This window comes from Nanorana parkeri, unplaced genomic scaffold (assembly GCF_000935625.1).
Source record: "Nanorana parkeri isolate BGI_ZX_2015 unplaced genomic scaffold, ASM93562v1 scaffold55, whole genome shotgun sequence".
NCBI classification, from domain to species: Eukaryota; Metazoa; Chordata; class Amphibia; order Anura; family Dicroglossidae; genus Nanorana; species Nanorana parkeri.
This window is the reverse complement of record NW_017306323.1, coordinates 42,261-65,622: the sequence shown is the minus strand read 5'-3', so window position 1 is coordinate 65,622 and position 23,362 is coordinate 42,261. Positions and strand designations below refer to the sequence as shown.

The 23,362-nt window shown below is 42.3% G+C and overlaps 2 protein-coding genes across 2 annotated transcripts in view; one reads left to right on the top strand and one right to left on the bottom strand.

The window, feature by feature from the left end:
* Window positions 1-8,426, top strand: part of AP4E1 (adaptor related protein complex 4 epsilon 1 subunit) — a 63,872-nt gene extending 55,446 nt beyond the window's left edge. Inside the window, exons 19-21 of the mRNA XM_018576052.1 lie at window positions 7-197; window positions 5,918-6,075; window positions 8,041-8,426. Of these exons, the coding sequence (XP_018431554.1) occupies window positions 7-197; window positions 5,918-6,075; window positions 8,041-8,201 (510 nt within the window). The 3' untranslated portion in view covers window positions 8,202-8,426. The remainder of the gene's footprint in view (window positions 1-6; window positions 198-5,917; window positions 6,076-8,040) is intronic.
* Window positions 8,427-22,369: 13,943 nt separating this feature from the next.
* TNFAIP8L3 (TNF alpha induced protein 8 like 3) lies at window positions 22,370-22,929 on the bottom strand. The gene has a single exon (XM_018576062.1). It carries the CDS (start codon window positions 22,922-22,924, stop codon window positions 22,370-22,372), a length of 555 nt encoding a protein of 184 aa, XP_018431564.1. The 5' UTR covers window positions 22,925-22,929.
* Window positions 22,930-23,362: the final 433 nt, after the last annotated feature.

The window sequence follows — 23,362 nt, the reverse complement described above, 5'->3', positions numbered from 1 at the left end:
TTTTAGGTTTCCAAGAGTCTTTGTTGTCAGTTCTCCTACCTGGAGGGAGCGGGAGTTCAGCAGTGCTGGGAATGTGTCCAGCTGATGAAACCATGTAATAATGTGACGGTCACGGGCTGTGTCACTTACCAGATAGATTCCGAGGTGCCTTCTCTAATTCCCTTTTCTATAGAATTTGTGCTGCTAGATTTTATCAGGTAATGTTGGTCTGCATTTTTCCTGAGACTTTCCCTTTCTAAGTCATGTAGGTATTCGCAGTCTGCTTTCTAGTCATTTCTTACTAAAACATTTTTATTGAACACTGGTTTGGTTTTCTTTTTATTTCAAGGGATAACTAACCTAAAGATATATGTCAGTCACTGGACAATGCAAAACATTATATACAAACTGGATTCAAAAGAATCCCTGTAATCTAGTCAGGACCTTGCTAATATTTTCTGACTTGTTATACAAAACCTGCAGTTGGAATTGTATTAAATACTGTGAGCCTTTGGCATGATTATTGTTGTATTTCAAGTGAACAACCCCCCAGAATGCATGCTTGTTGTTTTTCGCCACTTGGGAATTTTGAACGTAGGAAATATGTCCTTTAAAACGTCAGCTCCTCTCCCCCACGGCCATTACCTGCAACTGCTTGCTGTTCAAATGACTTCTGTGAAATGCTATGGGGGGAATTTATTAAAACGGAAGCAGACAGAATCTGGAGCAGTTGCCCGATAGTAACTAATCGGCGTCTCTCTTCCGTTTGTTCAGTTAAGCTTTGAAAATGAAAAAGAGAAGCCGATTGGTTTTCATATACAGCTGCTCCAGATTGTGTTGGCTCCAGTTTTTCATAAGTTCCCCTTTATGTATTTCATAGCAGGACCGACTGTCAAAATGCAGCAAAGTCCACAGGTGTCATTAAGTAAATAAAATATAACGATGTCTTGTTTCATTGTATTTACCGTTTCATTCATTTTAAAGGTATGGCCTTTGTTTTTTCCCCTACTTCCCCGTAAACTATTTATTTGTTGTTGTTGTTTTTTTCTTTCACCATCAATATTTCATTTTGTTTTTTCTTTCGTTTTTCATTTGATTTTTTTTAGTGTTGAAAATAGTGTTTTTTCAAAATTGAAAAAAGTGTAATTTTAAATTCTAATGTACTGTACACCTTTTATTTACAGTAAAACTACTGCTCAGAATATTTAAGAAAAAAAGATTTTGTTTTCATCTTTGTATCTATCAGAATGTTTTGCAAGACAATGTTGTCAGAAGAAAGCCTATTTTGTCCCCCAAAAGCAACACAATATTGATAGAAGAAAGCCAGGTTTGTCCCCAAAAGAACAATTAATGCGTTTATCCTAAAGGAGCACTCTGGGCAGATTAAAAATGAAACATTTAAGTGGGGTTGCGCCCCCCTCCCCCCCCCGCACTGCAAGGGTTAAGTGCTCGTTTTTGGTTTAGGGTCCAAAATAAAAAAAAGATATACTGTACTCACCTGATTGTCAGCCCAGCCTGACTGCTAGACCACTCCCCACAGCCCCCCCTCCCGGCAGTCTAATGACCCCTGAGTCATCATAGCTATTACAGTGTGTTAGATGTGAGTATGCCTAGGGACATTCTAGCGCCGGAGCAGGGGGTAAGAGGTGAGCAGTCTCTGTGACAGGATTGAGGATCGGGTGAGTGTCTTCTTTATTCGGTCCCCTAGAGAAAAATGAACAGTTAACCCTCACAGTGCGGGGGTAGCACCACTTCAAGGGTTAATTTTCCTTTGCCCAAAGTTCTTCTTTAAGTAAAGACAAGGTTATCGCTAAATAAACAGGTCCAAAGAGGTTAGATGAAAGAATTCCTCTGGCCCATAAGGGGTATAACGGTTTGAGGAAGTGAGAAACACACAGAGGCTGCCATTACTAAACTCTTTTTAAAAGTGCTAGTTGTTATGCCATACTTCTTCCTTTAGTACAGGGATGGGGAACCTCCAGCTGTGGGGAAACTATAAATCCCCTGAGGCATTGCAAGATTCTCAGTCACAGGTGTGACTGCCATAGACAGATGCATCCTGGGATTTGTAGTTTCACCACAGCTGAAGGGTCCCCTGCTTTAGTACTTAGTCACTGACCTAGACCAAAGAGATGAGAGGTGGACTCTAGTAAGCTATAAAAGTCATAAATTATTGAAGTTCTGTGGTAAATACAGTGTTACATAATTGCGTGTACCAAGTAGTGTACCTGAATTGAACTCGGTATCAGGCTTTTGCAATCCCCTCTACAGCAGAACTGTGGGAAAGGGAAGAACAGGACTGGGATCCAATCAGGTTTGTTGAATGCAAATGTGTTGACAAGGAACCTGCTGAAAGGAACAGAGTACGCAGACACATGACCTTATCAGTCTGCTGCTGCTCTTTCGCTGTCCAGTCAGAAAGCAGGGGACAGAGAGGACACCACTATAATCCTTAACTACTAGTAGTATCAACCTCCCAGTTGTGCTGTGTGATGAGGCTGTGTATATCTCAATACTGGATGGACACAAATCTAAATCCTTTGTCAGGTAAAACAACTCCTTTAGGGCTTGTCCACACTGAAAGCGTGTGCGTTCCAGAACGGTAGCTGCTGGAACGCACCGCGATCGCTAAGAAACTTTTTTCTCCCGCGTTCTGGGGCGCGAGGGGGCGTGGCGGTGCATTGAATTCAATGGCACCGCTTCCACGCATATAATAAAGTACCAACACATTGTTTTCTTGTTCCTTGTGAATGCATGATATCATTTTAATGAGGGTTTATTATTATTCAGCTGTTGCTTAAAAAATGAGATGTCCTAGGTTTGACACCTCATTACAATGTATGGATTTAAAAGCATGTAAATACTACTTTATAACAAGAAACTTAATAAGCTTATCGCTGTCTAAACAGGCAAGAGATTGGGAACCACAAAATTCTACCTATGTTTATGGAATGCATTTCTGAATCTCTGCCAGCAACATATTATACATGTTGTCTTTATCTAGAGCCATGATACTCGATCCTGTTCACAATGGACTTGACTAAGGACTTGTACCACATACATTGATGGCCCAGATCTATGACAATAAACCAGTGGATTGATCTTGTATAAAGTGATTTATCAGGGCCGCTTCAACCGTTTTCCCCTAGACCCATCCTAGATGTTTACTGCAAACTTTATATTGGCTTTTCTATTCAGTCATTTCATATTTGGGTCAGATTCCTATTAACTGCTTTCCGTCAAGACAGACTGACTTTCTTCTTCTAGCAATCTTGGCAGCAAGATATATAGGAGAGAACACCAATCAGCCATAACATTATGACCACTGAGGGGTGAAGTAAATGACACTGAGTGTCCCGTTACAATGGCACCTGGAAGTGGGCGGGATATATTAGGCAGCAAGTGAACATTTTGTCCCTGAAGTTGATGTGCTGGAAGCAGAAAAAAAAGGGCAAGTATAAGGATTTGAGCGACTTTGACAAAGGCCAAATTGTGCTGGCTGGACCACTGGGCCAAAGCAACTTCACAACTGCAGCTTTTGTTGGATGTTCCCGGTCTGCAAAGGTCAAGACCTACCAAAAGTGGGCCAAGGAATTAAAACCTGTGAACTGGCGGCAGGGTTATGGGTGGCAAAGGCTCATTGATGCGTGTGGTGAGCGAAGGCAGGCCCGTGTAGTCTGATCCAATAGAAGAGTTCCTGTAACTCAAATTGCTGAAACAGTTAATGTTGGTTCCAACAGAAAGGTGTCTGAACATGCAATGCATCGCAGTTTGTTGTGTCTGGGGCTGTGTAGCCGCAGACCAGCCAGGGTGCCCATGCTGACCCGTGTCCACTTCCACAAATGCCTACCATGGGCATGTAACATCAGAACTGGACCACTGAGCAATGGATGGTGACATGGTATGAATAATTTAAGTTTTGTTTTACATCATGTGGATAGCCAGGTGTGTGTTTGCCTCTTACCTAGGGAAGAGATGGGACCAGGAGGCATTGTAATGCTTTGAGCAATGTTCTACAGGAAAAACCTTGGGTCCTGCCATTCATGTGGCTGTTACTTTGGCCCATGACACCTACCTAAACATTGTTGCTGACCAAGTACACCCCTTCATGGAAACAGTATTCCCTGATGGCAGTGGACTCTTTCAGCAGGATAATGCTCCCTGGCACACTGCAAAAATGGTTCAAGAATGGTTTGGTGGACAGAACAATGAGTTTGAGGTATTGACCTAACCTCCAAATTCTCCAGAACTCAATCCAATCAAGTATCTGTGGGACGTGCTGGGAAAATAAGTCCAATCCATGGAGGCTCCACCTCGCAACATAAAGGATCTGTTACTGGCAACTTGGTGTCAGATACCACAGCATTCCTTCAGAGGTCTAGCGGAGTGCATGCCTCGACGGGTCAGGGTTGTTTTGGCGGCACAAGGGGAACCTAGTCAATATTAGGCAGGCTCATAATGTTATGGCTGATCAGTGTACACTTTCCTGACAGAAAAACCTTAAGTTATAACTACTGGACACTAAAGAATTTCTATACCAGGCTCCCTATACTGGGCTCTTCTTATCAGTAGGTCCTTTAGAGACGAAACCTGTAGTAGTTTTAAGATATGAGAAAATGTATCCTGTAATACATTCAGACTAACAGAAAAAGGAGATGATATGGAAACCTCCTCATTCTTTCCCAAGGGAATGATAAAGTATGCAAGGCAAGAGCTAGAAGGATTAGACAAGTCATGTGCCTCATGCATGCAGATATATTTACACATACATCCATAAGGCCTTATAGCCCATTACAACATTGTGGTCTTGCCTATTGGACTTCTTTGCATCTGTGTGGTCAAGTTTTCCCATAACTTCATGGGACAATATGGACCTGGACCAAGATGGCAGTTTGATATGTTTCCCTCCTGCTCCAAGTTAAATGTTGTTCTGCTCTTTGATTTGTTTGCAAGCAGTGTATGCTTCAGTATTGTTACATTGAGCGTGGCTGAAAGCTTCTGGAGATACAGGGGCCTTGCTAATAGAACATCCTGTCAAATAATATCCTATGAGGGAAATTTCTGTGTGACTTATCAGCAAAGGGGTAGAATCAAAGGACATTTAAGGCTCATAATCCTTGGAGCTGTTCTTGTGAGAATCAGTCCTGAGCTACACATGCAGTCTGAATGGGCTGCATTTGCTGTCCATCTACCACATATGGGGCCTTCTATCAAGTTCAGCTGCTTGTGGCAAAAAATGTTTTTTTTTAGTTGCAGATGCCTTTCTGAAACTCCTAAAGAACATGCCAGGTTGTTGAGGTACTTGGATCACTCATTCTCCCTTTTCCTACATTCACAAGTTCAAGATTGTTTTCTGTACATCTACTGAGGGACTCTCGGTATTTGCTCAGCACTTGTGTCCCTTTTTCAGGTGACACCCATTGAGCTTGTTTCTCTATAATTTCTGTATTCTGGGCAGGGAAGGGGGTTGAAGAAAAAGAAAAGTCTCTCTGCACTACCATATACCAGGTGTCTGTCTGGCAAATCTCTCTGATGTGTTGTCACAGTGTATTGGACAATTAAAATACACTTAATTCCCCATAAGATCCATGACAGTCCTTGGTGTATCCTGCTTGTATTAGTTTGGCTCTCAGTATGTAATATTATTGTCATTGTACCTGTGCAAGGAATAATTCTATGAAATATACTGAAGAAGCTGAAGAATAGGTGGCACATCTACTGTGTCCTGTCCATTTCTGAGTGGGTAGATCTCTCAGGTTGCTGTCATGGAGCTTATGCAGGAGAATTGATTTCCTACATTCACTGCTACTTTTATTCATGGATATGGATGGTTCCATCCCTCTATATAACTGTATATACATTTTCAAGATGTATCTATTTATAGCTGGAAAAATCTTGACAACCAGTTTGCTTTATTATGTTTTTTCTTTTCATACAGACCTTTGGTAATCTCCACGGAAGAGTTTGGTAAATTGTGGCTGACCTTGTCCAATGATGTAAAGGAAAAAGTTCAGGTCCCAAATTCCCAACAGTCTCTTCCTGAATTATTGCCGGCCATGCAACGCAAAGTAAACCTTCATGTTGTACAGGTTATAGGTAGGTAAAGTTAGACTATTGATGGTGTCTTCAATTCTGCATCTTAACATCTTCTCTATACAATGCGTTTTGGTTTTGTTTACAAACGTAATTCACTTTTATTTCTGGTTGGCCCCCCATTCATATTTATATTCAAATTGTGATTTTGTTTCTTAAGAAGTATATAGATGATTAGAAATATATTTACAATCTGAATTTATGTTTTTTGTTTGTGACCTTGTTTAGTATTTGGGCCTAAAAGAGAACTTTGAACAAACCTTTTTTGGCGTTCGTTCTCTTTATTATTTACTATGTCCTCCTGTGACCCAAAACTCTGCAAATGGTGGGCTGTTGCCCGCTATATGCTGACAGTGCAGAATCCTCCTCGCTACCTGATTGACAGCTGACTCTGCCTCTCTAGAGTCAGAGCCAGCTGTGCTTGCCCCCTCCCTGTCTGTCCCTCCAATGAGCACTGGAGGAATGGAGAGAGGGGAGGGGGAATCCCCGCGGGGAGCGCTGACTGACAGTTACTTTGCACTGCAGGGAGAAGTTTGGATAGTCCGGGATCAGCAATTTGTGATCACTGAGTTCTCAAGCTATATAGCCGGCGTGTGACGGATGCAGTGTCACACATCGGCTCTAACTGTGGGGATGAGTTCATTTCATTCTCCTTTAAATCGGAGCTATGGACAAATAAGTAAATATAAATGAGTAAACTATTTTACCTGCCAATGGATCTATAATTCTGTTCAGACACTCTTGAGACTTGCATCTCCTGCCCAGCCAGGTCCCTAATCTAACCTGTCATCAGGGTTAACACTTAGTGGTGAAAACTGGGACTTCTTAGCAGAGTTATTAATAGAAAAGATATAATAAGAGGTATTTTTCCCCAAGCTCTCTGTGCTAGATTGACAGCACTATGAAGTTGAGTAGAGCCTGATTGACGTACAGTGCTACCCCCTCCCCCTCCATAAATAGGGGACTACAGGAGACGCATATAAGTTTGAGCTACTATTTTTAAAATGTTTTTGATGAATACATAACTTGATTATATGTGCGCCTTTTATATTGGCTTTATTATTTTCATACCACATTTTATTAGAAGCGAATTCCTTATTGATCTGAGCATTGTTGCATTATTTTAGTTTGGAAGTCAGTGGCAACAGTTTGACACTGTCAGACATAATGTTGTGGGAGAAAAGTTCTTAGGTGACTCCAACTTCCATTCCTCTCTTTATCTCCAATAACATGGAGGGGGTGAGGGATTATCAGAGTAGAGTAGTACAGAAAGAAGGTTGTATGATATTTTTTTTTTTTTTAGTTCAGAGGAAGTGACAAGATCAGCAGGTAATTTTCTGTACTCGCTGAACATTTTTCTTGGCATTTAAAATGAAAGCTAATACAGCCACCACATCTAAGGATTGGTGCGATCCAATATATTGCCTTTTTCTTGGGTTTAGATACCCTTTAAGACTTTTTGGTATACAATCAGAAAAGGATATCATCGCTCCATCCAACATGGAATCTCTAACACTTGGGTGCAGGCCAGGAGCCATTCACGCTCAACTACAGCAGACCCAAGGAAAGAGCCGGACACTGCTCCACCAAAATGACAAACTTTAATCCACAAAGCTACTGACTTCCATGCGGTGTGCCGGCACTCACATGCAGCCGCTGTCACCTGATCATTAACTTGAATGGTGACTGCTGCCGCTTGTAAATGGCAGATTAGGGATTCCTGCTGCAGGAAAACGCAAGTTCCTGACGCAGGAATCCCTAATCGCTACTGTAGATTTAGGTGTGAATGGGACTTAACCCTTGAGATGCTTTTCCAGAGTTTACTTTGAATGTAACTTGTGATCCTGACAGACTTTAGGGACTGTCTGTAGTAACGTTCTGACTTAGAATGACAAGCTATAACAATGCATTCCTGTCTGTCATTATTATTACATTGTTTCCTGATTCACTCATGTACATTGCTTTAAGGTGATGAAGGCATAGTCGCATGCCAGCTGCTGCCCTCTGCCCCATGTCTGCTGCACTGTCACCTCCAGGAAGGAATGTTACTTCTATGGATACGATCCTCATCATCTGCTTTATCCGACTGCTTACTTGATCAATGCCAAAAGGCACTTGAGGATCACTAAGACTTGCTGTGCCTCCTCTTAAGGTTTACAAGGTTGTATTGTGTTGTGAACCAAAGCAATGCTGCTGACTGCTGGAAGCCGTATGACTCTTGTACAGGAGAACTAAAGACTTTGAAGAGACGTAGATTTTTATTGAGCGATATGACAAACATTTTGTACCTGTAAGTTGTTGATAATTGCTCTTGGTTTGTAGTACAATGAATGTAAACAGGTTTTATTTTTTTATGCTCCCAGTTTGGAAATCTTCACGTCGGATACCACGAGCAATGTTGGTAGTTGTGGGTGACGTTCTCGCCAAGGGTATGACATGGGCTTTCAGGTCCATAGATGAATAAAAGTTATAGGTCAGCAATAAAGTGTTTAACTTACAGAGGGGAATCTATCAAAGCTGGAGCAGACAGAATCTGCATGGCAACCAATCAGCTTTCTCTCTCACTCTCTCTCTCTCTCTGTCTCTCTCTCTGTCTCTCTCTCTCTCTCTCTCTCTGTCTCTCTCTCTCTCTCTCTCTCTCTCTCTCTCTCAAAGCCTAACAGAAAAAACTGAAGAGAGAGGCTGATTGGTCGCCATGGGGCAACTGCTCCAGATTTTGATACATTCCCCTCACAGTATTTTCATCAGTATTGTAAGTATTTATGTGCATGGAAAGAGTTAAAGGAGAACTCCGGCTGGTATGAAAACCGTTATTAAACTTCCATCGTACATGATTTAAAGTACACCTGAGAAAGTCTTCCTTGCCTTTCCTCTCGTTTGTGTCCCCAGCAGCCTTAACATGTAATGGAGCTTTCCTAGGTGTGCCAGGCTCCAAGCACCATTGTCATACAGAATGCAGGTACCCTGAAGTATATAAATAAGCAGACACATGAGCGGCTGGTGTCTGGGATGGGAAATTACAGATATGGATTTTGCACTTGTCACTCCTCCATCCTTTACCAGCAATGTTGTTGATCCCGGCAGTCGTCTTCAGTTAATGTAAATGACTCCATAAGAAGAGCTGTGTGATTGTTGAATCTTTAGCAGCCTTATTTATTTCTTTTGGTGCCTTTTAAATTGAGTTTACATAAAGTGCCAGTGTGTTCTACCTTGTATGTGTTTTCATTGATGCCATCTCAGTGCTTAATCACTCATTACTGACTGTGGTTCTAACCTTATCCTGTTCTTCTCGCATATGTAATGAAGTCTGTCAGTGACCAATATCATACCTGCCAGCGTCATAACCCAGATAACGGTTTATGTTGTCACAATAGCAGCTGCATGACAATCGCATTGTTAGGGAAGAGTCATTGCTTCGTAAGAACAAAAGCCGCAATCTCTGACTTCATGAAAAGGACATTTACAGAATATTGTACGTGTGCTAAGTGAAGGTCGGGGGTGCTGCTGAATCTTTGTAGAACCGATCACCAAGTATAACCAGTCACTTTTACTAGTAATAATTAGACCTGTGCCATTCTTTTCCGTCTAAATCAAAATTTGTAGGAATTTTACGAAATTCGGACACATCCAAATTTCCCAATTCCAAATTTGTCCGAATCCGAATTTGGTTCAAAAGCAAGATTGAATCGGACATGTGACTTTTCTGGCCAATCGGATGTGTTTTTCAGTTTAACGCATCCGGATGGGTCTGAATCGGAATGATCGAATTGCATTCAGGTCTGGGAGCCTCAGGTTTAGTTGTATGTCTATATGGGTCGCAATGTTGCCGCTATGAATATTCGCTCATATCACAGAATACTACTTATATATACATAATACTAAAGCTGATGCTCCAAGACCCGAATGGAGTCCGAATTTCCGAATAGCATATGAGAGCTCCCGAATGCTATTCAGGTCTGGAAGTCTCAGCTTTAATATGGCTTCCAGACCCGTATTGCTTTCTGGAGCTTCCGAATGGTATTTGGAAATTCAGACTCCCGAATACCAATCAGGTCTAGGAGCTTCAGCATTAATATCTGTACATGGTTTTCTCTGGTATTCGCAACGAATATTCGTCAACTCGATCGGCACATCCATACAAGTGATCCGTTGGCTCTATAGCTGGCAGATCGCTTGTATCTAAACAGGCATCGCGGCCTGTTTTTAAATGATGACAGTTTCCCGCTTGCGCGTGGCGTTGCACGAGTGGCTGGGGCTTACAGGCCATCGGGAAGCTCCCGGCCAGCCGTTTAACAACAACGGCCAGCCGGGAGGCGGTTAAACAACATGCAGCAGAGAAAATACACTCTCTAATTTAGAAAAACACTCCTGGTGAGGTGAGTACATCCCACTGCTGACTACCGAATTCCCATAAATACTACATCCCTGCATTATCATTAGTAGATCAACTGCCCTCTGATGGCAGAGGTGACTCCTACCACCAAATGCAAGATCTGAGCATGGAAATCCTCCCGTGTACAATAGTCTTGGTCATGCTCGGTAGGGTAGTCACGCACATGAACAGAAATCAGATATCTTCACATATGTCAGGCAGTTATATAGCTGGGTACACCAACAATAGTAATTCAACCTAAACCATGCAAATGGAAAATCCTCTTATGTATTAATTCAAATAACGCATTCTATTCACCTGATGTAGGAAACCAATGATAGCAGGTTCACCGCTGCTTCTTTCCGTGCTCACCTGAGGTGTCCCAGCAGGAGGAGGAACACGTTGGATTCTGCATATAAAAAGGGCAACAAATGATCTGGTCTTCAATGTCTTACTACAGGTTTTTTTTTTTAATTCTACATTGAAAATAGAACATTTGTATTCTTTTTAGACAAAATACTTGTAGAAGTTTTATTTTGATGGAAACTGTTTATTCTCTTACAAAAACACAACTTGTTTCTGAGAAACATTGACTTAGTGTGCGGCACTCGCGCTGAGCAGGTTTATTAGTGGCTCTCTCTCTCTCTCGCAGTCGCCAGATCAATGCCTGTCACACGGTGACTCGGGTTATCACTTGCTCCACAATCATTTCCTGCCCTGCTTGACTCTGCCCATTTCATATATTTCTCCCTTATTATCACCACTCCACACTTTTTACTCTCGTTCAACTTATTCTGACTTTCTTTTCCACACTTCCAGGACTCTCTTTCTCTCCAACATTCTCCCCTTCCACTTGTTCTTAATTGGAGGGGTGGACAAATTTTTTTGGAATCCAGGTGTCAGTCTGTCCAATCCTGGATCCAGCTTCATTGACAACAACTAGAGTAAACCTCAAAATGTCTGTGACGGTTTTCATCCATCTAGGTCCAGGCTGGTATATCTGGAAAAAATAAATTAAGGCAACTGGACTTGTATTTTATATTGAAAGCTAGATCATCCGACTAGCATTCTGAATTGAGAAAGCTAGTCCAGTTGCTTTGATTTATTTTTTTACAGATGAACCTCAAATGTTGGGTACCAGCTGTAAATTTGAGGGAGAATTGTTGCCTGGGTCCTGGGGTTTGGCCAGCCCCATATGCATTGCCAGTTAAATAGTATTTAGTTTTCTTTCATAAGGTGGCCATACACCTTAGGCTGGGTTCACACCTAGGCGTATCCAATATGCATATCGAATATGCGCATTTGTTGTGTGATTTGCGGTATAAAAAAATTGCGAGTCAAACGCGCTTTTATGAGGCTACCTGGCTGTATCCCAATGGATATGCGTGACAAAAACGCGCCAAAGAAGCTCCTGTACTTTGGGCGTTTTGTAGTGCGTTCATATGGCCTGTAATACGCCCAGTTGTGAACCATACCCATAGGAAATAATGGGATTTCGGTGTTTGAGCGTTTTGCAGAGCGTAGGAACGCGCTACAAAACGCCCAGTGTGAACCGGGCCTAACGATTATCGGACGACACTTTTCGTCCGATGATCGAACCGTCGTACGATTGTCGTGCCCCATTACGCTCCGATTATCGCAAGGTTCAATTAGCCGCAATTAAAGAAAGCACCTGGACGAATTGCGGTAATCAACAGCACGTATTTTCGTTTGTGCATGAGCAGTGTAGATCGTACGTTTTTTGACGTAAGGAAACGCCACTAACCTTGCAATAATCGTAGAATCGACCAACGTTTTCAAACATGCTTGAAAGTCAAAAGTCGTACGATTGTACACTGCCCATCAACCTTGCGATTGTCGGATGAAAACGCGATCGCAAACGAAAAATCGTATGATAATCGTAAGGTGTATGGGCACCTACAGACATGCTGTACTGCTGATGTGGACTACCTAATTCACTCTAATGATCTCTCTTGAAGGTGTGGTGCTTGCTTTTTCTAGGCACACTAGAGCAGGGGTAGGCAACCTTGGACTTCCAGCTGTTGCGGCACTAGAGGTCCCATGAGACATTACAAGACTCTGGCAGTCACAGGCGTGACTACCAGAGGCAGACAAATGATATGATTTGTAGTTTTACCACAGCTGGAGTGCCAAAATATTCTACCCCTGCACTAGACCAACCCAGCCATTCAAGGAACTGTCCTGGAGATTGAATGTAGGTGTATTCCCTCATGCACATCAGCTGTAAGAAGCTCTTTGGCCTTTCAGCAGGTCAATCTGTAATACTCAGCTGTCAGTGTGGAGACAATGCAAACAAAGATGACAGCAATAAAAGAGTTTTTATTTATTTTTAAAGATGCAGGCTCCAAAAATGTTATCCTAGTTGTCAATTACAAACTTATTGCCCTGGAAGAAACGCACATTCAGGGTAGCCTGGATGTCTAACCTGCTGCATCCTTGTGCTAGGTCAGAGACTCATCCGGGTAGTACAGACAGGATCAGGATGACAGCCCCATAGCCTACATCTCTAATAAAACACCCATATTTCATTCATTGCAGGTTCCTTTTATCTGTGTACTATAATATATTATGTATGGCACTGTGTATCAGTTTTATGCCTTTAATGGGCTAATAATACTCTGGTATTTAGAGAAGGATCCTGCCGTTATACTTCTGTTGTGACAAATTGCTTGTCTGCCATCACCAGGCTGAATGCTGTGCTGCATTGACTTGATAACGCAAGAATAAACACTCTACAACCCTGGAAATCTTGTCTTTCTACTCATGTGATGTTCTTTATTTTAAACTCTTCTAATCTTCGGAGCGGCTGAAGGGACCGTGTCTAGCCAGTAGGTAGCACTTCTAAGATGGATTAAGAGGCATGGTGTATAACACGGCGTAATAGGATTGATGTACAATCTGAAGTAATCTGCACTGATTATAAATAAAGAACATTCTCAGTGTGATCTCCTGTACAACGCTATGAATAAATCTGAACACTGGAAACGTTCTTTGCAATGACCTAAAAGAAGGGAGTTGTTTTAATGTGTTTTGTTTTCACAAGTTTTAATGTGAAGTCCTTAGATCTATAAAGCAAACTTGGACAGTGTCTCTGTAGACAGTGTTAATGGCTTGTCTGCAGCAGGTAGAATGTATTGTAACAGCCTGGGAAATGCATTTGTCATGAGCGTCCTAGGTGAACAGCAAACTGATAAATCCCATTCTAGCCACTTACCCGAAGGTTGCCTTGTGATGACAACGTGCTTGTTTTGTGTCTAGGAATACAGCACTTCATTAGAATGCAATCATTTCTTATACCAAGAAAGACATCTGTATTCTGACTGGACCACAGCTATCAAAATCCATAGACAAGATGAGGTACATTTATGAGCGGGTAATTCTGGGAGCAGTAAAGGTCAATTTGCATTTTTATACTTCCCAGAAAAGTCATTGAGAGGAATTTATCAAAACTGAAGCAGACACCCATGGCCACCAATCAGTTTCTAGCTTTCATTTTCAAAGCTTAACTGAACAACCTGAAGAGGCAATCTGATTGGTGGCCATGGGCAACTGCTCCAGTTTTGATAAATCCCCACGAATGTTAATGCATGACAAACACATACTGCGTGCAAGCATTTCTCAAAAACCTATTCTTTGATTGAACAAAACAAATTAAAAAGGGTTGTTGCCCAATACAGAGTGAATAGTCCTATACGTGCCCTCTCTGCCTGAAGGTGGGCCTTTCAGGTAATGGTGAAGTTTGCCTGCTTTCTTCTTCCCCCATTCATTCATTTTGGCTCATCATTAGAATTGACTCTCACTGGCCAATAGGTTTGTGTGGGAGGTGGGTGTAACATCAACATTGCCAGGAAGAGAAGCCTTGCCTGGTCAGAACATCCTGGCATTCAGGCAAAGTGGCGGCTGAAGGCCCTTGCAGGTACGTGAGGGAATCTCTAGGTGTACCAGTCAGCAGCTTATTACATCAAAATCAGTCAAAAGTCAGTTTAATGTGGTCTCACATTTAATATTTTGGCCTGTAGTAAGCAACCCAGTTGTCTAATAGTTATTAGCATATTAGATTTGTTTAGTCTTGTATTTGGTTGCTATAGGTTGCTTCCCTTGATTTAACATTACTGATCTGCACACTTAAATTATCCTAAAAGCTCAGTGTTCTCTGCATTAAGGTAGAAAACGCTCCGGTACCTTTGCATGCCCCCCTACCTCCAAACACTTACTTTTGGTCTGCGTTCAGTGCTGATGGCTCAGAAACAATCTGTGCTGCTTCCCTGAACTTCTGGGTTGTAGAGAAGGGGCTGCTGCAGCTGCCTGTCAAATTGCTGGGAGGAGGCGGGAGTAGGGGCGTGCCTTATCAAGCAGTGTGTGCATGGGTAGACACACACAGCTCGCCTCAGTTCCGGGCAAGGAGCACGCACAGGGGTCTCCTTTGCAACCTGCTAGGCAAAGGAAACCTGAAAAAAAATGATTCAAATGTACATTTAAAACAAAAGAAAATGCTCAATAAGTAAGTGTGGATCTACGGTGCTGATTGACTAAAACAACAACAAGGGTTTCAGATTACTTGAATTATGTAAAAAGGTCCATTGCTGTTTAGAACCGTGAATACATTTCTAACCCATTAAAGTGACATTAAATGTTCAACGTTGTAAGAATATTGGTTGTGGGGGGTGTGGCTAACCCATGAGTGAGTGAGGATGTGTGTGCTCTGAGCTCCTGCACCTGCTACATCCACATCAACTAGCCAGTGCCTTGTAGATCCTGTAGCTGCCTCGGTCGGTCTAATCAGCGGTCGTCTTGGAGTCTCTATACCCGCTCTACTAGCATCAGCCTGCTATCAATTTTTTACAGAATTCCCCAGTCCTACTCTTGTCTACAGACGCCGAAAAAGCATTTGACAGAGTGGACTGGGGATTCATGTTCTCCACGCTGACCTCCCTGGGCATTGGTCTCCGGATGGTAGCGTGGATAACCGCACTGTACTCCTTTCCAGCTGCCAGAGTCAAAGTGAATGGCATATTGTCCCCCTCCCTTTGTACGAAGATCAGACGAAAAGCGCACGTCCCTGTTGCCTCGGCCTGCCCTCTTTTGTGCGTGGTGGGCGCGTGAACCCCTCCCACAAATCCGGGCTAACAAGTTAGCCATCCCACTTGTATTTTCGCTGAAGTGCTAGTGACTTCTCTTTACCGGGACTCTTGTGTTTACTACACACACTGCCACACAAGTTGCATTGCTGGTGCCATCACTCAAATAGTTTTATTCAAAGAAACAAGCTGTGGCCTACAGGATGCATGCACTGCCCTTCTATCACATTTCACTCGTAGGGGCCTAATCGTAGAGACTCTCCATTACTGGAGGCTGTGGGCAGCCCAGCCTTTGGCATCTACAGCAACCCCGCTCTTCTTGGAGCACACTTATATAGAGAAGTATTTTTTGTTTTACTGGTCCTAACCTCATTTATTATATTGTAAAAGTGTGTAGATGACAGAGAAACATTTGTAGCCCATAACAGCACAGGGTAAGCCACCTCTAGGCACATGCAGTTCAGCTTTAAAGGAAGAAAAACTAAAGTGAGACATTTCAATAGCATTTCTGCTAACACAACTCTACACTTAGAATTTAAACTGGGCTTTAATCTCTGGGGATTACTCTAGATTGTGTCCAAATCCGTTTAGACTCTGAGGCTGATTAAGTACATTGATACCTAACAGAGGTGTTACTTTCTAGGTATCTTGTTAGTGACCTGTCTACATTTCCTATACTATAATGAGAGCAGACGCTACACTCGCCCCATTATATGATATCAGGTCTGTACAATGTTACCTTGTGTAGACTATAAATATCAGGACAGATGTACCAAGGGGCATATTGAGCTTGTTCAATAGGACAAAGTGCGCCAACCCAGAGTAACCAGTTTTTGAAGTCAGGTCACTGAAAAAAAATAATTCAGATTCATGAGTTAATCTTCTTTGGGTCGTTGGTAAGCCTGTGTGTGATATCCTACTTACCTCTCTCCATATGCAGCTCAGCAGAACCACATTCTATTACATCTATGAAGACAGAAAGAAAAACTCAAACTGTGCCCAGTTTTCTGCCATGTCACCATAAAACAACACACGCTCCTGAGATCCTGGGACTTCTTTATATAAAAGCATGTGAGCAAAGACCTGCTTCAGTCTGGGGTAAAGCCTATCTTCAGGAAAGTACAGCAAGGGTTAACTGCTCATTTAGGTCTAGGGTAGCTGTGTAAAAGGTCTTTTACTTACCTGATCTCCCCTCCCCCCCCCCCCTGCGCCCCACCCAACCCCTCCTCCCCTTTTGCTCCCCTCATCTCTGCTCCTCTTGTGGACTGACCCTCAGCAAACTCACCTATAGTGCAGGGCTATGGTCCCTACATTGTAGGTGATGATGTCAGTGGACCTTTGATTGCCAAGGTGAAGGGCAAAAGAGGCTGCTGGTGCTGGTCCTAGAGCCAGCAGGATCATCAGGTAAGTAAAGCTGCCCTAGACAAAAATGAGCAGTTAACCCGGACATATGCTTTAAGCAACCAATCCGATTCACCTCTTGGAAATGAAATCTGACTGCTAAAAGAAATCTTTCAAGAACTGTCAGGAATTTGTAGACCTACATTGCTGACCTCCTCCCGAGTCAAGGGTCCACAATAGGTATGCAGTCTGTGAAGTCAGAACACCGGATCTGCTTGTCCCCTGGTCACTGACCAAAAGCTGTTGGATCAGCACTGGAGTCATAAAATATGCAGAGCAAAAGAAGGTGACAGCCTCAGAATTTTCTCCAATTCAGGTTTCCTTTAAGAGACTATCCCCATTTTAGTACATTTCCTTTATGTATAATCAGCATTTTATGTGAAAGTGAAATGCACTGAAGCTGTCACATGTCGGCTCTATAGATCAAGAACTGAGAGATCACAAACCACTGATTGCTCCACCAAAAGGGATTCCCCCCTCCCCTCTGTTCCTCCAGCGGTGACTGGAGAGACAAACAGGGGAGGGGGTGGGCAGAGAGGCAGAGCCAGCTGTCAATCAGGTAGCAGGGTGGATCCCAACAAGATTGTCGGGATCCTTCCCGGCTGCAACACAGCTCTGCACTGTCGGCGTATAGTGAGCAATAGCCCACTATTTGCTGAGTTTTGGGTCACAGGAGGACATAGTAAATGTCCTCCTGTGACCCCGAAGAGAACTATAGCCAAAAAGGTTTGGCCATATTTCTCTTTTAAAGACTTAATGTGTTACATTCTCCTATATACTGTATGTATCCCACTGTAAATGTTTCACAGCCTCCATTTTCTGTCCATGCGATTTACAATTTATAAAACATCAATTCTGCATGCAGAAGAGTAAATAACCAGAGACAACAGGCTTGTTTATGGGCCATGTTTAACAAACAAAGCAATATATATTACTTTAGTAAATAGAAACACATTGCACTAAATTTTCACAATTCATACAAAAAGGAAAACTTTGGGGGAAAACATTTTGCTCTCTACAAACAGTGGTCAAAGTTTTTGGAGCTGTTGGATTTTTACCACTGCACATCCATCATTCTGTACAGGTAAACGCGACATTTGTCCTCACTATACCCTGTGACATTTGGCAATTTATTTGCAGTCTTGTAAAACGAAGGCTTCCATTGATTAGCAGCGAAGACATTCATCGAATTACAATAAAGGGAAAGCATACACTGACAGAGATACACTCAAATTTTCCTTACCAATGTTGAGCTTGGATTTTGGATATTGCAAGGTAATGGTCTGCGCATCTCATTTCATTTTACGATTACATATGATCTGCATTACTGGTTCCATTAAAGTTGATTACATCTCCTAATTCTGCTTAATAAGCCACTTGCATCATTCTGCTACAAACTCTACAGACGTATTTAATATATGCGGCCAGAGAGCAATGACTAGGTGCAAACAATAAGGCAGCCTATAAATGGCTCAAAAAATTAAAGCAGTGTTCCTACTATTGTTAGAAAATTGCCCTGTGAGCATGGCCAATCCTCACTCTTCTGTGAAGGAGCATTAAAGTAGAACTCAAGCCAAAATTTTGTTTTGGACACAGTAAGGAAAGATAATGACCGGTCAGCTTTTTTTTGTTTTTTTGTTGCCCTGTGTCCCATTTCTCTTTACTTCCTACCCGATAGCCAGAACAGGAAGTGAGTTAATCCCTCCAACGTGATAGTGGTCAGCAAGGTCACAAGAACTAGTGTCCCCTTTGGAAGTTTTCCCACCTATTCCCTTTCTGATGACAACCCAAAATGTGGGATTTTCTTTCACTTGATGTGGGATTTTCTTTCACTTGCAGTGGATAACACCGGTACAAAGACGGTGAATCTCCCTAACAGGGACACAAACAGCAATAGAAACCTGACAGGTGGTGTAATTCTTCCCAACTCTAAAAACAACAAAGTAGGTTTTTAATTTACCATAAAATCGGTTTCTTGGCGTACAGTACAGGATGCAGGCAATTCATAGATGTATAGGCAATATGGAGGTATCACCAGGTGATTGGACACTAGCCAGAGCTGTAAGGACCCTCATTAAACCCCTCTCACTCCAGGAATACTCTTTTTTAGAAAGCAGTGGAGGACAGAGGGGCGAGTGTCCCGTACTCCAAGAAATGGATTTAAGAAGCAAGTCAAAAATTCTATTTTCTTGAACATACAGTACAGGACACAGGCAATTCAGAAGCGACTGACATTCACAAGCACTGCAGTCAGGGATGGACAGCAGAGCAAAACAACTGCTAACGGACCCAAATAACAGGAAAACCCCAATTCCGATAGCACCCTGTAGCACTTTACAGCAAAACTCACATCAGCAGGAGCCCGAACATCTACCTGACAGAACTCAAAGAACGATTGAATAGAAGACCAGGTGTAGGCCTTACATATCTGAAAAACAGATGCCTGATGCCTAAAAGCCCAAGAGGCACTGACCGATCTAGTTGAACAACCCTTTACAAGGAAAGGTGGAGTCTTATCCTTCACAAAGTAAGCATGCATGATGACCCGTCTGTCCTTCCGTAATCCACCATTTCTTGGGGGGATCAGACAGAGAATGCGACTGTTGGAAAGAAGATGTAACCAAAAGCTAGACTCTGACAGCCCTAACCACATCCAAATGGTGGAGAGCCACCTCCTTGGAATATTTTTAAGTCTATACTTTTGTCATGTGTATCAATTGGAGGTGAAGAGTAGAGATCAAATAGGCTATTGCAGCCCTTCTTATACTTTGCTTATCCTTTCCAGCACACTTTTTGTGGGATTCTAGCTACATTAAATAGTAAAAAAAAGGGATGTAAAGTAAACAATTACTTCCTTACCTGTCCCACCACCGTTCTGTTTTTGTGATGCTGAAGATCCTTCAGTAACTGTAGCTATTTAAGGGAGCAAAGATCGGTGGCACAGGTGGTAGGACAGGAAGTATAATGTTTGATCTCGCTTTAAAGTAATATGGTCACAAACAAAAGAAAATCTGAGCAGAATAAAGTGTAGGGATGCAGAAGTGTCTTTACATAACTGTACCAACTCTTAATACCCTTTGAAGTACTGACACTCTCTGGTAGTATTAAGGCATGCCTCCCACCCTCACATTCCTACTGGCCAGTAAGGCAGCCCAACATAATTCTGGGCCAATAGGATAGTAGTGTGGGGCGGGAGGAAGCAGGCAAGCTTTGACACCAGAAAGTGCTGAAGCTTTGCCTGCTTAGAATAATCCAGCAGTCAGGCGGAGCAGGGGAACTGAAAACTGCTGTTGGTATATGCAAGTACATCTAGGTACCCTCCCCCCCTTATTTATGTTAAAGTGACAGTGTGACTTCAGGGAACTCCAGCAAGTTTCATGCAAATCTTTGGGAGAGGCAAGTGTAAATGCCTAAATTACACATATAGTTGGGGATTTCTTGACTAGACATGTTATAAAAGACTTGGCTCAGACTCTGCTCTGCCCACAAACCTCTGATTCCTGCGTTCTGCAGCGTTTGGGAGAGTCAGGAAATCCCACAGACATCTTTGAGCTCAACAATTTAAATTCAAATAAGCGCAAAGACTGGACATGTTCAGACAGCAAGCAGAACAAGGTTTTTCGAGCAGCATATCTGGTAAAGGATGCCACAGAGCCTGGCCAGACTTCCATTACTGAAGGCACCCCTCTGCTCTTCCATCCATATCCACCACCTAATTTACATGGAACATTTCCTGGATTTTACTGGTTCAATCTAGTCCGTTTCGATCAGTACACGGATCCCCTACTGATTAGAGAAGAACAGATGCCACTCTTGTGACATCCATGTCTGTTCAGTTTTTTTTTCTCCATATTGTGATGAAGGAAAATAACTGAGCTCTAAGGACCTGCTATGGGGAGTAGGATGTAATTTACATCCGTTTACATCCAATTATCTCTGATCCGTCACAATCAGGTCTGCCAAAACGGAACTCTGTTTAATTTTCTGGACCTAGACAGAGTAGCGGTTACTCGAATGTAAACAGACACCCGTCTGTTTACATGTGGCTGCCCATAGAGTAACATTGGACTTCCAATCAGATCCACCTGAAAAACTGACAGAGGGACCTGGGTCGGGTCACCCGTCTGAAAGGGGCTTTTTTTTTAGTATTCTTACATAATTATAGCCATCTCAAAATTCTAAATGCTTAATTACTAGAATTGTACTACATTTTTAACCTCTTATTTGGTAATATGGTCAGTTTATTTGTAAAATGGTTTTGACCCAAACAAAACAGATATTTCAGTTTGGGGCTGGAGAATTACACCACTTACAGGGTTAATCACAAAAGGGTGAAGAGTTTGGAGAAGGCAGGAGAAGAGAACAATTTAGGACAACATAGCTGAACTGGAAAGTGAGCTGAATTGGAAAATGTTTCCACTTCAGATATGTTGTCCTAGATTGTTCACTTATCCTGCCTTCTCCAAACTCTTCACCCTTTTGTTATTAATCCCTTCCAGGAAATCTGGTGGGAAGAGGTTTGCAGATGAGGTCCTAGGCCTACGACATATCTGCTGCAGCCATCGCGAGTGGGTACCATTCTCCTGATTAAGGTTTATTTTATATTATGCAACAGAAAGTGGGTGGAGTTCCCCTAATATTCAATCGGGCCAGGAACAGCAACTGCCATTATGCTGCAGTGCCCAGGGGTTTTCAGAAGCCATTGGTGACACAGAACACCAGACTCTACCTATGGGTGGTTTTATCACTATAGGGTGGACTGATCTTTGAATATCATGTAAATAGTCATGAGTTAGTTCTCTTTAATGATTATTCACTGGTATACCTCCATTTAACAAGAATGCTGTGTTTATACATTATACCGTTACATGTATGTATACCGTCTTCATTGGGAGTAAGGCCAAACCACCCTATTTTCATGCAGGTAAATCCCTACTGCAGGTTTCTAAATCAGCCAAGGTCATGCAGAATCTTGCATTGCCTTTGCCAAAGTTGTAAACCGAAGCATAGAACTGTGAAAGCAGTTGATGAGCCATAGGATTTAAAGCCATTGATCCAAACGGAGACAAAAAAAAGACCCATTCATTGTAAATACAACACATCTCAGAGTTGTGTTCAGTTCCAACCATTGCTGTTCTACTTTACTGCAATTCAGTTGACCCCTTTTAATTGGGTCATGGCAATCTAATGGTTTCATTATCTGTCAAGTACCTCAACTTATTTAAGGAAATATAGTGTACTGGTTGCAGACGAAGGCCTCATTCTGTATATGCATAACAGAAATATGTCCCAAAAACAACATAGAAAGGACACCCCATACAGACATATGCTGTGCTTCAATCTGGCTGCCTGCAATTAACATGTCCAGCAAGAAGCCATTTTGTTCACACACAAAAAAAAAACAGGAGAAGATGTAGGCAAATGTTTAAATGATTCTTTCATCCAGCAGTTTATTTATTCCCTCACAAATCCTTTTGAGGAACGACCTGCAATTCCCATCAGGGCTGTAGAGAGCAGTAAGGAAATCCACATCCGCAAAATGATTGAAAACTCTGTTAATGCGGCTGTGGGATTTTGGCGTTAGGTGGCGCTGCACCAATTCATGGAGCAGACCTTTGCATTCATGTAGAAGTCCAGAAAGAACATTTTTATCAAACGTGTATTCCACTTCATAGAAACTGACGGCTGTCATAGCCGTCTGATTCAGCCTCTTTCTGACTTTCTCCACGATCTCCAGTTCCTCTGGGCTAAACTGGTTGTTTCTGTACAAAATACCAACTTTTACAGCCACCTTGATAAGGTCCTTTAGGATTTTGTGAGCTTCTTTCTTGTTCCGGACATGTTCCTTAGTGGCTTTGAAAAGTTCGTCAAAGATCTCACTGCTGGTGTCATCTATCAGCAAGTTTGCCATTGTCTTTGTAGCCATTTTGCCGAGAAGCTTCTTCTGTGCTTGTACCGCAAAGCTCTTCGAGCTGAACATTTCTGGTCCTGTGTATGGAAAAGATGATATCAGCACATTAGGTTTATGATGAATACATGGGAATAATGATGTATGTATGAATTTAAAAACATTTTTTGCAGTATAAGTGCAAGGTCAGAAGTTTATTTCTATATACTGAATACTCCGAAAAGCTGAATTTCAGCCTCACCTTTTTTTTTTCTACACTTGTATCAAGTCCTCTCCAGTATTGTTCCCGAGCTTTATGTGAAACAACACATCCCTGCAATCCCTTTAGGCGTTGCCTGCAGTCAACCAATCAGCAGACACCCAGTGGCCAGCAGAGGGAAGCATCCTGGGGATGTGTTCTTTCATTGAATTCTTTTGAAAAAAATCCAAAGCAGAAAGCTGTGATGTTGTTACAGGAGCCTGCTGGTTCAGAGAAACCAGCAAACTCAGAGAATAGAGCAGCAGACAGTC